Below are 15,281 nucleotides of genomic sequence, written 5' to 3'. Positions count from 1 at the left end.
CTATAAATTCAGATACTCTTTCTCTGGGGCAGATAGTTACCCTACTCTCTGGCAAGTAGGGTTGAAAGACTGAGGAGATGAACAAAGGGACTAATCTCTCACTTTCTGCCTGCCAAGTGGACGCAGTTGAATTCATATGCTTTGCCCATGAATATAAATGTGAGACCCCAGTATTGCAATTGAGAAACAGAATGTGCCTAAACTTGGATAGTAAATGTTGGGGGTCGTGTGCAGGGTTCAGGGAAGAAGACAGGAAAGTTAGGCCAATGATAGGGAGATTGAAAGGATTGGGCTTGCCTCTTGATTGGTTGATGGATTTGAAAAAAAAAAGAGTTGACTTTTCTGGTTTATGTAATTAGGTGGATAGTGATACTATTGGTTTAGATCAGAAATGTAAGTAGAGGAATAATTTGAATGCACTGAATTTGAGATGCAATTAGAATATTCATACGCTGATACACATCTGAAGTTGGGAGAAAACCTGGGCTAAAAATGTGTGTGGCATGAGCATGAGGTAGTAATTGAAAGCAAACAAGTATACGTGCTAGAGACTGATTTTATTAGACTAGAGTAGAACCTAGGAATCAGAATTTTAATACTTCCCAAGTGATTCTAATATGCAATCAGGGTTGAGAACCACTGGGATAGGGAGAGAAGGAACCATTGTTTTTTAAAAAATAAGAAACTAGCAAAGGAGACTGAGAAGGAATAGTCAGAGAAGAAAGATGAGGAATTGGAGAAAATGTTCTCAGGAAAGCTAAAGAAGAAAGGTTCAGAGGAAAATGAAGGGGTTGAGTAGAGGTCAACAGCGGTAGGTGACCCCGATAGGTGAGTAGGAAAACAAAAACCGTTCACTAAAGGAACTTTGAGGAAGCAGTTGGTTTGCTCAGGCAATTTCACTAGAGTGTTGAGGCCAGAAACTTTACTATTGTGAGTTGAGGCATGAGTGAAAGGAAGGAAGTAGAGACAATATTTCCAGGTTATGAAGGGAATGTCCCCGTTTCTTACTCTCCCATTTTTTTAAAGAATGGGAAAGACTAAAAATTATTTAAAGGTGGCAGAAATATCCTGCTGTGTTTTCCTGCCATTTTGGTGGCCTCTACCATTGTTGAACATTTATTGCATGAAGATCAGACCCTCCTTATATCACAGTTGATTATATACTGTTCTTCAGTGTTTGTTTTTAATTCATTAACTATTTATTTTTATTTAGAGACAGGGTCTCGCTCTGTCCCCCAGGCTGGAGTGCAATGGCACGATCTTAGCTGACTGCAGCCTCAAACTCCTGGGCTCAAGTGATCCTCCTGCCTCAGCCTCCCAAGTAGCTGAAGTAATTTTCTTCCTTGTCTTAGCACTCTTATTATGAACTTATCAAGTGCAGGGCCTGTGCCTTAAACTTCTCTTGAACAATATTCTCCCGTACTCCCAGCTAAGAGGCAGGTATATTCTGAGAAAGGGAATAAACCACGTATAAAAAGGGATTTCACCCTACTTAATAAAACTGTGGTTCTTTTTGGCAAAGTCGTGAGCTTTGCTTATTTTATTTTTCAAATCTAAACTAATACTACATACTTATTTCAAAAATAAGTATGTTTATACTTATTTGTATAAATAGTACAAAAGTATAAAGTAAAAAGTAAAAATCTGCCTCTCTCCCATTTCCAAAAGCAACCACTGTTAGTTTCTTATTATCCTGCAGACCTGCTTTCTAAGAGTGTAAGAATATGTATCTTTTTTTTCTTTAGGTAATGTGCTTGCCGTCATCATTCTGTAAGAGAGTTAGGATGAGACTTCCCATAAGTAACTATCATTCCTTTTCTCTGAAAACCCCAGTAATTTCTTCTCCAGAGAGCAAAGCCCAAGATACACATGGCCATAAATAGGCTGTTCACCTCTCCCTGGGAGCAAGTGGTTGAAGCTCAGACAGTACAAAAATATTATGACTGCCTTGGGGCATAAAGGGAAGAAGCCAGCTGGGAGTTAGGTAAACCCATGCCGGGGGCTGAATGGGCAGGTTGTCTGAGCACCGCTGCGTTCCCACCGTTCCTGTATGGCTCCAAATAAAGGTCTTCAGTGTCCTCTCCTCACCACAGGGTAGGGAATTAGGGAGTATCCTCTGTCTCACCTCCTGCAGTTCCCAGAGCAATTTGGATTCACATCTGCTGTTACCATTGTGGTCCCCCCGTCTCAACACTGTGTCACTGTGTTCCTGGGTAGACCAAAGGGAGGGTAGTGGCAGCCAGCAGGATAACTCCTCTTTTCACTTTTTCTGTTATACAGGGTCCTAGCAATGGACTGCAGACTCTAGAATAAACCCTAATTCAGTACCAGTGAATAAATGAAACTGAGCCAGGCACTTCTCTTTAATAGGCTTCAATTTCCTCATCTCTTAAATAAAGTTAGCAACAATGACTAACCTCATAAAAAGGAAAGATAAGTCATCTCTTTTCATGGTTGTCCTATCTGAAAGGGGCCAGGTTTCTTAAGAACAGGGACCATGTCTTATGCAGATCCGCATTTAATACATGAATGAGAAGTATTGTCATCTCCAGTTTATAGCTAACAAACTAAAATTCTCCTCTCTCGGGCCTTGATCTTCAGCCACTATCTGCTTATGCAGTCATCAAACACCCAAAGAAAGAAGTGGACAGAGTATTTTTATGCACCGCCCCCTCCCCGCTTTCTCATAGCGGTGGTTTTTAAGTGAAATGGATTGTGTGAGTCAATGGGAAGACCCACTCCATTCTTGTCTTTGGGGTAATTGTGGCAAAAATTAGTTGTGGTTTTCTCAACACATGCCCACAGTGGAAGGGGACTTATCCTCATTGTCAATCATCTCAGGCCATGACTCATGTTTTTCCAGAAACTTCCATTGTATCATACTAAGGCTTGCTGAAGTCACCTGTGCCATAGCTGACAGACAAGTGTATGAATCAAAACAGAGATTCACACGAAGGGAAGGGGATCCTGAAGCAATGCTTGGGCTTGCCTTAGTCCAAAGCAGATAAGGTCGTTATAGCCATGAAGTGTGATTAAGAACGAAACCTTGAAGGGGTTCCTGTCACCCCCAAGACACTAAAAATTCCTCTCCTCATTGATAACCAAAATGAATGGCAACTTACCTAATAACAGGGCTGAGAATAGCCTTCACTTTGACACTGTCCTCACGTGGGTCTCAAACTTGATCAGCCTCGAGTGTCCTTGTTCCAGTTGTTTCTTTTTGTCCCTTTGTCCCGCTCCTGTTCAGACATGCAACCTACTCTCCTTTCTTTTTAAAGTTCCCACTGTCAACTCTATCATCCAGGGCTGTTCCCACCCACGGCTTATAGCCTGCCTGAGAAGTAGGGCACATTCTTGCCAGCTTCCCACTTCACTACAAAACCTCCTCGGTCTAGATTGTGTGTTGCCACTCCAAAATGAAGAACAACAAAAATAACAAATATGAAGTACATTGCTGAGAAATCTAGAAACCTTGCAAAGACATTGTTCTGGCCTGTCGCACCTGAGGCTGAGTCCTTGGTGCTCCTATACTCCTGAGTGGAGAGACCAGCCAAGCCTTTACCTCCCTCAGTCCCTCGGCTCTCCCCAGCCCCCGCTCATTGTAAAGGTACAATAGAATTGAACAAAAGATGCTTCATTCATTCTTTCAGCATATGTTTATTGAGTGCCCACCAGATCCTAGGCACTGTTGCAGGGAATATGGCAGTGATTGTGATCTTTACTCTTACGGTGGTTATAGCCAAGGGAATAAAAAGAGGTCCTAGACAAGCAAATTAACAAGTAAACCAATAATCAATCAGTGATGAATAGGGGCTGAGATGAAGGGTGGCAAGAGGGGGCCTCTGAGGTGTGCCATTTGAACTGAAAACTGAAAGATGAGAAGGGATCTGTCCTGCAGAACAGTGTAGGAGAGCCAGGCGGAGGGAATGTCAGGTGCAGGGAAGAGCTGGGGTGTATTTGAGAAGTAGAAAGGAGGCCAGTGTGGCAGCAAAATGTGCAAGGGGACAGTGACACTGATGAAGCTGAAGGGATGAGACGGGGCCAGGAACTCCAGGGTTTAGGGGTTTATAGTAACGAGCTTGTTTTGATCATAGATGCCAGGAGTTTCACCTGGTGGAGGAACATGATCTGATCAATCTGTTTTGAAGAAACACTGTGGCAGAGTGTGAAAAATGTAGGTGCTTGGTCACTTTTTCAAAAAGTGTGCACTGATAGGCCAGTTGGTATCACCTTGTCTTCAGTCGGTGATTTACAGCTAAAGGGAAAGGCGATACCCACCTCCTCACCAACAGGGCCTCCTGGAGGTATTGGAGGGGATCCAGGCCTGCTCCCCAGCCTGTGTGGGGAGTCCACTCTTTCCAGGGCCAGGAGTGCAGGAAATAGGGAAGCAAGATCTAGGCTCTGGGGCGGAAGAGGGCATTGGAAGGCACCAAAAGCCAGAGCAGTCAGTGAAGACATATGGACAATCTTTTCACACTACCGGGACATGAAGCTTGGATGCTTGGAATCTCCCTTCTTGACAGTTCTGAGATGGGCTTTCTAACCTACTTCCTATATCTAGCTTTCTTCTCCTAATAACCCTTATGGTTGAAGAGAAATCTCTAGACACCACTTTCTTAAGGTACCCAAGGCTTGGGAAGTTAAGAGTGATGGGGACAGAGTAAAATATCCAAAATGTTTCTTGTATCAGTAGTAGAGATTCCAAGAGGTGTGTAACTGAGTGTGACTAACAGGAGTCTGGATGAGACTGGCAGGGTGATTGTCCTGGCCAGCATGCTCTTCCCAGCATCAGGCTCCAGGCAGCGCTTGGTGCATTGAGGAGTTCTATCTGCACAATCTGCTCAGAAATACTATTATACAGCAGGACGTGGTGGCTCGTGCCTATAATCCCAGCACTTTGGGAGGCCGAGGTGGGCAGATCGCTTGAGGTCAGGAGTTCAAGACCAGCCTGGCCAACATGGTGAAACCCTATCTCTACTAAAAATACAAAAATTAGCCAGGTGCAGTGGTATGTGCCTGTAATCCCAGCTACTCAAAAGACTGAGGCAGGAGAATTGCTTGAATTTGGGAGGCAGAGGTTGCAGTGAGCCAAGATCGTGCCACTGTACTCCAGCCTGGGTGACAGAGTGAGACTCCATCTCAAACAAAAAAAAAGAAAAAGAAAAAGAAATACTATTATACAAGAAGTGTCTGGGCAGGTACCCCCTCCCCACCAGCTCCTGACATCTTTTGACAGTGCTTTTGCCATTCACAAGCATAGAGAGGCTGGAAAGCCTCCAAAGGAAAGCTAAACAGGAAGCATATCATTTCCAAGGAGCCAACAGATCACTTTCAATCGGAACTCTTAGCTCTAGTAACATTTGCAAGGCAATTCTCAAATAAGCACTCTCCCTCATCAACCAAGCTCTGCTGGGAGGATTGACTCTCACAGCCTCACCTGGCAAAGCTACACAGAAGACTACTAAGTCCACGTCCCTAGGCTGAATCCTCTCAGGACTCCAGAATCCAATTTTCAGTTGCCAGCCTGTTATTTCCTGGATACCCTACCAGTGCCTTAAGTCAATGGCTCCCAAACCAATTCATCATCTTCTCTTCTCCTGGCTTTCCTGTTTCTGTTGATGGCATCACTGTTCCCTCTGCTACCCTGGCTGGAAACGTCTGAGTGAGTCATCCTTGACTCATCCTTCTCTCTTATTCTCCGTATCAAATCAACTGCCGAGTTCTGTAGTATCTGTTTCCATGATGTCACTTGAATCTGTCCCCTCTTTCCTATTGACACCATCCCTCTTCAGTGTGGGCTGTCATTACTTCCCTCGCCACAGGATCATCCTAACTTATTCCCTCACCATTAACCCACCTTCATACTGCCGCTGACTTAAGCCTCCTCCAACACAGATCTAATCACATCATGCTGTTGCCAGCAGCCTGCCATGGATCCTCACTGCTGCCACACTAAATATAAACCATCTTTCAGCTTTATAAGTCACAATTCCTTTTGCAATACATGGTGTTCAAGCTAACCATACTCATCACTGATGCGGCATATGACTTTTGTCCTTTCAGGAACCCCCTTAATATTTAAATCAGCTGCAAAGGATGATAAGATCTTGTATTACTAAGTTTGGCATTCTATGCATTTATATGCTTGTTCTATCCACTTAGAAGATTTGACATTCCTGTATTCTTTATCTCACTTTTATTTTTGCTTCCTCTACTATTTGGGCCTTTCTATGTACCAAGCGTTGTTCTAAAAGCTTATTTACATGTAGGAAATAATTTCACTCTTCTAACAATTCCTATTGTATCCTCACTTTACCAATGACAAAACTGTGAGGCTCAGAAGTTAACTTGCTGAGGTTCCATAACTAAGAAGTAGCAGAGCCAGGATGCAAAGTCACATGATCTGGCCCCAGAGCCCATGCTCTTAACCACTGAACCCATATTGGTCTTTGTTACTTGTGTTATCTGTATTATGGTTCGGATTTAACTGGTGTTTTGTAATTGAATTGAAGCTTTAGGCGTGTGTCCATTAATAGCCAGAAATATCAATGGTAGGCGGAGGGTGCAAATGTAACTTGATAGCAGAAGCTGATTTTAGTTGCTTCCCCGAAAGTCATTGTGAAGCTAAGAGACAGCTTCTTGGAATTTTTGTCCTACTTCTTCTTTTTTTTCTTCTCATTCTAGTACATGGGCTGCATTGAAGTGCTGCAATCAATGAGGTCACTGGATTTTGGAATGAGAACCCAAGTTACAAGGTAAGAAGCCAAAAATGGGAGGGGCTTTGAGGAGTATGGTTTAAAGTCACAATAATTTCTCCCACGGGAATTTCATGCAAACCTTCCAAGTCATTAGACACTTTTATTCATGTGACTGGAGCGTAGAAGTTTCGTCCAGTGACCTTCAATGAGTGGCTTGATCTCATTGTGCGAAAGATTTCTCAAGGGTGTGGCAGTGCATCTGTGTTTCATGTAAGGGCGATTAAAATGATACAGTCTACAGAAATAGCTGGTTTCCCAGGTACCAAGATTATTTAAAATTATGCCTGGCAGGAAGCGTTTACAGAATCAGACCTGTCAAGGAGGTAGCAGAAAACCAGACCAAGTAAGACTTTCAACATGAGAAAGCCCAAGCTTTGCCCAAGCTCTTCCTGACGTGAGAACCTGCTTATTCCTTGTCTGGGTCTCCCTCCTCTGTGTACAGTGAGCCAAATGGAACAGTGGAACTGGGGAAGCTTTACCCAGGGTGACCCCAGGGAACTTAGGGGAAGAAATCAGAATCCTTGTTATGTGGAGCTCAAGTCAGAAGCAGAAATACATGGCATGGTTCATTAAAGCTAAGCCCAAAGCAAGGATGGAAAGAAGGAGTGAGTGCAGACTGGCAACTGGAAAAATGTGAGGTGAGGGAGATGAGGTAAGAGGACTGGGTCGATACGAATGGTTCAGAACAAAGACTTGGGCATCCATTGGATGTGGTGCCAAGGTGTGTCTCAGGGGCATGCCACATTAGATCCGTGCTTGCAGGCCTCCTGTTCTGAAGGTGAATGTTGTCATGTAGAAAATAACTCTCCCTAATGCTCATCTCATGAAATTCTAGGCCTAGAAAAAGAAGTGTCCTGTGGTCCAAAAATTTAGGGAAAGGAGCCACATCACTCTTTAGGAGACTACAGTATACAATAGTATATTGAAGACTCTGAGCCCGGTGCAGTGGCTCACGCTTGTAATTCCTGCAACTCAAGAGGCCGAGGTTGGAGGATTGCTTGAGACCAGGAGTTCAAGACCAGCTGGGGCAACATAGTGAGGCTCCATCTCTACAAAAGTAAAAAGAACATAGCCAGGCACGTTAGCATATGCCAGTAGCCCCAGCTACTCAGGAGGCTGAGGCTGGAGGATCACTTGAGCCCAGGAGTTCAAGGCTTCAGTCAGATATGATTGTGCCACTACACTCCTGTGTGGGTAACAGCAAGACCCTGACTCTTAAAAAAAAAAAAGACTGAGAAGTCCTATGCTGCTGTAGTTGAAAAAAACTCTACCCCTCAAAATTTTCTTTTTCTTCTCTCTCTTTTTTTTTTTTTTTTTTTGAAATGGAGTCTTGCTCTGTCTCCCAGGCTAGAATACAGTGATGCAATCTCGGCTCACTGCAACCTCCGCCTCCTAGGTTCAAGCAATTCTCCTGTAGTGCCCAAGTAGCTGGGACTACAGGCGCATGCCACCATGCCCAGCTAATTTAGTATTTTTAGTAGAGATGGGATTTCCCTATGTTGACCAGGCTGGTCTTGAACTCCTGACCTCAGGTGATCCACCTGCCTTGGAATCCCAAAGTTCTGGGATTAAGGCATGAGGCACCGCTCATGGCCTTACTTCAAGATTTTCTAAATGTATTGGGCCTAGGATCCTTTTCTCATATAAAAGAAATGTACATCCAAGGGTTCTGTGAAATGTGCCTTAGGAAATGCTGATTTGGACTCTCTGCCTTATGATGCATTCAAATCTGCCTTTCCAAACCTCTCTCAACCTATCCTTCGTATTTCCTCTGGAGTCAAACATATTATATAATCCTGTGTTTAGTACTCTTGGTACCTACATCAGTCACTGGCACATGGCAGGGGCTCAGTGGATATTTATTGAATAAATTCATGGTTCCACCTGACTACACTTCCAGTATTTGCAAACAGCTACATTTATTCTCCTCTTTAAATCTTCTCTTACACATTCTCAGTACCTTCAATTACTCTTCAAATGACATGGTATCTAGACTACTTTCCAAACTGTTAGCCTGTTGGTGGATGTATTTCAGGGTTTACTCCATTTTGATGATTCTTAATCTTGAGACAATTTTTCTTCCAATCCTGAGCAGGCTACAGATGAGAGAAAGAGGGCTGATACCCTAGGTGGGCACAGGACAAAAGAATTCTCACTGTCCTAACCTGAGAGCTATGGTCTGAATATGTCCCCTCAACATTTATATATTGAAACTTAATTCCCAGTGTGAAAGTATTAAGAGGCAGGGCCTTTAGGAGGAGATTAATTCATTGGCCAGAGACCTCATGAGTGGGATTAGTTATCTTATAAAAGAGGTGCAAGGGAGCTGTTTGCACCTTCTACCACGTGAGGATGCAGCAAGAAGCACCCATCTAAGAAGCATTGTGAGCCTTCATCAGACACCAGATCTACTGGTGCCTTGATCTTGGACTTCTCAGCCTCAAGAAGTGTAAGAAATACATTTCTATTATTTACACATTATCCAGTCTGGGGTATTTTGTTTTAGCAGCAGGAATAGACTAAGACACTGAGGATGACTAATTTTCTGTTCATTCACCCATTCATTCATTGATTCTTTCTCTTTCACTCGAATGTTTATGGAGTACCCAAAAAGTGCCTGAAACTCTTCAAGCATTAAAGATCAAGCAGTGAATAAGACAAAGCCTCTACCCTCATGGAATTTGCATTGTTACTGGGGAAACAGACTATAGGCAAGGAAACAGATAAATAAGCAATATACTTTCAGGTAGGAAGAAGTGCTTATTTACTGCAACAATAAAGCAGGAAATGAGGATAGAGATTTAGGTGGTGGGTTTTTAAATTTTATTTTATTTTCTAGTTATAAAATATTGCATGTTTACTTAGACGATTTGGAAAGTACAGAAAAGTATGAAAGAGAAAATTACTCAGAATCTTTCCTAAAGAGTGTGTTTATTAACATTCTGTGTTTGAAATCCCTTTCCAGTATTTTTTTCTACACATGAGCTTACAAAGAATTTTACACAAAATCTGAACAACATTATATACTAAGTCTCCCATATTGAGCAATTTCCTGTTACTAAAGATTCTAAAGCATGTTTTACCATGGTAAAATATACATAACAAGATTTACAATTTTAATCGTTTATAAGTGTATAGTTCAGTGGCATTAAGCACATTCACATTGTTGTGCAACTATCGACACCATCCATCTGCAGAACTTTTTCATCTTCCCAAAGATGAAAAACTGTACACATTAAACTCTGTACCCATTAAACAGTAACTTCTGGCTGGGCGCAGTGGCTCACGCCTGCAATCCCAGCACTTTGGGAGGCGGAGGCAGATGGATCACTTGAGGTCAGGAGTTCGAGGCCACCTGACCAACATGGTGAAACCCCGTCTCTACTAAAAAAAATACAAAGATAGCCAGACCTTGTGGCACACACCTGTAATCCCAATTACTTGGGAGGCTGAGGCAAGAGAATTGCTTGAACCTGGGAGGTGGAGGTTGCAGTGAGCCAAGATCACGCCATTGCACTCCAGAATGGGCAACAAGAGCAAAAAATCCATCTCAAAACAAAACAAGACAAAACCCTGATAACTTCCCATTTCCTCTTCCTCCCCAGCTCCTGGCAACCACTGTTCAACTTTTTGTGTCTGTGAATTTGACTGGTCTAGGTACCTTATAAAAGTGGAAACATACAGTATTTGTCCTTTTCTGTCTGGCTTATTTCCTTTAGCACAATGTGTTCAAGATTAATTCATGTTGTAGCATGTGCCAGAATTTCATTCCTTTTTAAGGCTCAATACTACTCTATTGTATGTCTGTACTACATTTTGTCTATTCACCCATCAGTCGATAGACATATGGGTTGTTTTTCTAAAATTTTAATGACTGCGTAACATTCTCTCCTCCTCTTCCTCCTTCTCCTCCTCCTCCTCCTTCTTCCTCTTCTTCTTTTTCTTCTTCTTCCTCTTCTTTCTATATAGAGACAGGGTCTCAATATGTTGGCCAGGCTGATCTTGAACTTCTGGGCTCAGGGGATCCTCCCACCTCAGCCTTCCAAAGTGCTAGGATTATAGGCATGATCCACCGTGTCTGGCCTCTCCTACTTTTCATCATTATAAGTAAATTCTAGAATTAGGATCACTAGGTCGAGCAATATAAATGTTTTAAAGGTTTTTGATATGTATTGCTGGATGGCTCTGCAGACTATTTGTACTAATTGATACCCCCTTTTCCCAGGCATTTATCTATTTTTATCTACTTAATAAAATCTCTGTAAACTTCTAAGTCTATATTTCCCTATTATTTCATAAATAGTAAAAGGTGGACTGTTTTTTTCCTGTCTGCTATGAGGATTCAGTTTATGTTTAATGTACACAGCCAGGTGAAGATGTCTGGTATGGTATCCGGATATTGTTTCTTGTAGATGTGTCTATACATGATTCAGGCATGGCTGATTGTGTTCTGAGCAGTTATGGAAGCTCGAGGGTGGTGGTCTTTTATTTTTAGATTTGGTGGTCAGGAAGTCCTATCTAAGAAGAGGACATTTGAGCTAAGGCCTGAATAAAGTAAGGGATCCAGCCATGAAAGTGTCTGAGAGAAGAGAGCTGAAGGTGGAGGGAAGATGGCCATGGACATCATGGGTCCATGGTGGCAACATTCGGGCAGGGAGTTTGATAAAAATGTGAGAGAGGTCAGGCACAGTGGCTTACACCTATAGTCCCAGCACTTTGGGAGGCCAAAGTGAGAGAACCACTTGAGTCTTAGAATTTGAGATCAGCATGAGCAACATAGTGAAATCCCATCTCTACCAAAAATAAAGAACAGTAGCGCAAGCCTGTAGTCCCAGATATGCGATAGGCCAAGGTGGGAGGATCACCTGAGCCTGGAAGGTCAAAGTTGCAGTGAATTGTGACCACACCACGGTGGTCTTGCTCCAGCCTCGGCAACAGAGAAAGACTCCATCTCTAAAAAAAAAAAAAAAAAAAAAAGATTAGAATAAATTTTTAAAAGAGTGTGAGAGGGTGTGTGCATCTTCTCCCAAGAGTGGATGCAAAAACATTCAGCGGTCACCAACTCAGGAGAGGGAAAGGCTGACTGGAGGGGAGGATCAAGTTTTAAAATGTCCTATGGTGTCAAGTGGTCCTACTTGAAGTCTGGAGATTCCAGCCACCAGTGGACTGGGGACCTCATCCACGGTGGGCCTTGAAAGCAGTGAGGCTGATTTCCAAGTGCCAGGGCCAAACATCAGTTCCTTGTTTCAGAATCCTGTCCCCGTCCCAGCATCCTGAACTATTTCCCTGGGGCTTGTTGAATTTGAAATGCTGTGACTTGTGGCTACTTGAGTGTAGAGCAGACCCGGCACTCCCTGACCCAGTAGGGAGAAGGAAAAACCCTGTCTAAGAAGGGTAAATTTAAAAAAAAGAGAGAAGGGCTGGGCATGGTGGCTCATGCCTATAATCCCAACACTTTGGGAGACTGAGGCGGGAGGATCACAAGGTCAGGAGATCGAGACCATTCTGGCTAATGCAGTGAAACCCCGTCTCTACTAAAAATACAAAAAATTAGCCGGGCGTGGTGGCGGGCGCCTGTAGTTCCAGCTACTCGGGAAGCTGAGGCAGGAGTGAACCCAGGAGGCGGAGCTTGCAGTGAGCCAAGATCACGCCACTGCACTCCAGCCTGGGCGACAGAGCAAGACTCTGTCTCAAAAAAAAAAAAAGAGAGAGACGATATAAAATAGATTATCTCTCACTTTAAAGAATTAGCAAAAATCAAAATTTGCTGAACAGAAAAAATATATTGTGAAATTCACCTCTGACTTCCTTAAATGGTGAATTCCTTGGTGTTTCAAATAACGTTTGGTATGGAAATAAATTACTTTCACATTCTTTCTCAGGAGCTCACATATTGCTGAAAGAGAGGGTGATCTTTGAAACTCTTCTTTGAAACTCTAGGTCTTGAACTAAATAGGACTATGAGCTAAATGAAAAGCCTTTATGAATGTAAAAAAATTTAAATAAAAAATGGAAACGATTCAACAGTAATGTTTAATGATAACATCTAAGACAAATGGTAACAAAACAACCTGAACGGTGGTTGAACATCAAAAATACATTGCAGTTGAAAGAAGAAAGGAGAATGACAAAAAAAAAAAAAAAGGAAAAATTAGAAGGAAGAGAAGTATTTGGGAAGTTGGGAGGGAAATAGAGGTTGTTGAGACAGTGGTCCATATGGCCTTGAGAAACACACATTATTGAATGAGCCAGTTTAAAGTCAAGGTGAGAGGATGTCCTACGGATACTGCACTCAAATAAAATATTCCCATCCAGTTAACATATGGGGGATTTGGGTGGGAGGGAGATGGACGGGATCTTCTGTTGTGTTTTTTCAAAACAATTTTCCATGGACCAAGTTAGGATTTCACAAGAAAAAACTGTATTTTGTGTGATCACAGCTATCTCTAGACATTGATATATCACCAAACATAGAATAATTCAGGTGTGAATGCTGACAAACTGGTGTGAGTAATTACCATTACAAACAATTGGAGGCTGATGTCTCACTCACTGTAAATATATCACTTTCTTTAGATTCCAAATATCGGGGAGACAGCGACATGAAATTCCTGGTAATAAAGGAGGAGCCATGATTAAGAGTGAGCCTTTGAAACAAAGGAGAAAGAGCAGAATTCTTGTCTTTATGAGGAACCTTTCTGCCAACAATTTGAGGGCTGAATCCACAGACTTAGAACACAGAAAGTATTCAAATAAGAGCAGAGGAAAATAAAAAGACAAGAGGCCATTGACTTCTTTAGCCATTCCCCGGATCTCACTCCTTTCAAAGCTCTCATCTTGCTTCCCTACCTTGACTCCAGATTTAGTCCCTGGGGGAGCCACTTGAGTGGCTTTTACTGTTGTTCCTCCACTAATTCTCACCCAGGCATTCATCCCCTTGACTGATTCTGGACCAGATCTCAATTTTTAATAATAGAATATTCAATGCAAAAGGGCAAAGGAGGAGGTTTTTACTGATAGTAAAGAGAAACAAGATCATTAGGAAAACAAAGGTTTCTAGCCACGGTTGTCTTTAAAATGTCTGGAACTGTATCGAAAGGAAACAAGAGAAGAGAGAAAGTGAAGATCATGCTAAGAATGACATTGCTATTTAATCTCTCCTATAAAAATGTTCTCCTTCACGCCTGTAATCCCAGCACTTTGGGAGGCTGAGGCGGGCGGATCACAAGGTCAGGAGATCGAGACCACAGTGAAACCCCGTCTCTACTAAAAATACAAAAAATTAGCCGGGCGTGGTGGTGGGCGCCTGTAGTCCCAGCTTCTAGGGAGGCTGAGGCAGGAGAATGGCGTGAACCCGGGAGGCGGAGCTTGCAGTGAGCTGAGATCGCGCCACTGCACTCCAGCCTGGGCAACAGAGAGAGACTCCATCTCCAAAAAAAAAAAAAAAAAGGTTCTCCTTATGTTTTTAAAAACACAGTTAAAGAAAATAAAATGACAACAACAACAGCAAAAAAAACACCTGACCTAAATCAGGAATCTCACACACACACACAAGAAATCAGGTCACTAAAACCTAAAGCTCAGCTTCCTTCCCTCGAGTAAGCATCCACATCATGCAAAGAAGAAAAAAAATCTTCCTTCTCCTCTAAGGATGGCTACCTCTTTGTGTCTAGGTGGGAACCTGCCTCAAACGCTGAAGGAGGAATAGACACATAGGGTAAACCCAGTAAGTGGAGCTGGTGAGAAAGGGCTTGCCTTTCAATCCTGAAGAACAGAATACATTTTGATCCCCAAGGAAATTGCAAAGGGAACCTTTAGTTCATCATCACAGTACATATCCCACCCCGAGGGGCGGCGCACACCACTGGCAGGAGGGACCTCCAGATCACTGTCTTACTACCCTGTACTCCTCTGATATTTAGTGCCTTACACGTGTAACTTGTATTCAGTAATAAAATCAACCAGGCTCCCAGCACAGGATCTGCCCAAGGCAGGCTTACGGGGCAACTAAGAAGCAGTGGCTTGGAGTGGGTTTTCCTCCTTTGTGTGATTGCCACCTGGGGGTCGGTGAAGGAAAATGGGGAACTGTTAAAGAATGGGTGGCAAGTGCTCCCTTTTGAGGTCCTGGCTTCAGATTCATTTTCTCTAGCTGATCTCTACCTGTGCCTGGTGGTGTATCTGTCCTATTCCATTCTGTGAAGGAAGAAACCCTGAGTGGTGTTTTTTTTGTTTGTTTGTTTTTACTGATGCTATAGACAGTAAGGAGGCACTCTGGGTGATTTGCTACTAGCTAAAGCAACAAGGAAACAGAGATCATCATTCAGAAGATATTGTAATTGGACTAATTTCCTGTGTATAATGTTATTGCTCCTGAGCAGTGATTCTGCAAATTTCATTCACTATGTTGAAAATTTTGATTACTGGGCTTCAACAGGACATTAAAGGCAGTGACAAATGCCTTAAATGACAAATGCATACTTATGGGTGTGTGTGTGTATACGTGTGCGTGTGTGTATGTGAGCA

The 15,281-nt window shown here is 42.8% G+C and overlaps 1 protein-coding gene across 1 annotated transcript in view; it reads left to right on the top strand.

The window, feature by feature from the left end:
* The window catches only part of SHC4 (SHC adaptor protein 4), a 140,071-nt gene that overhangs the window by 32,600 nt on the left and 92,190 nt on the right, over positions 1-15,281 (top strand). The window contains exon 2 of the mRNA XM_001113330.5: positions 6,685-6,755. Coding sequence (XP_001113330.2) covers positions 6,685-6,755 — 71 coding nt within the window. The remainder of the gene's footprint in view (positions 1-6,684; positions 6,756-15,281) is intronic.

This window comes from Macaca mulatta, chromosome 7 (genome assembly GCF_049350105.2).
Source record: "Macaca mulatta isolate MMU2019108-1 chromosome 7, T2T-MMU8v2.0, whole genome shotgun sequence".
NCBI lineage: Eukaryota > Metazoa > Chordata > Mammalia > Primates > Cercopithecidae > Macaca > Macaca mulatta.
Note: the sequence above shows the minus strand (reverse complement) of the source record. Positions and strands in the feature narration are given on the sequence as shown.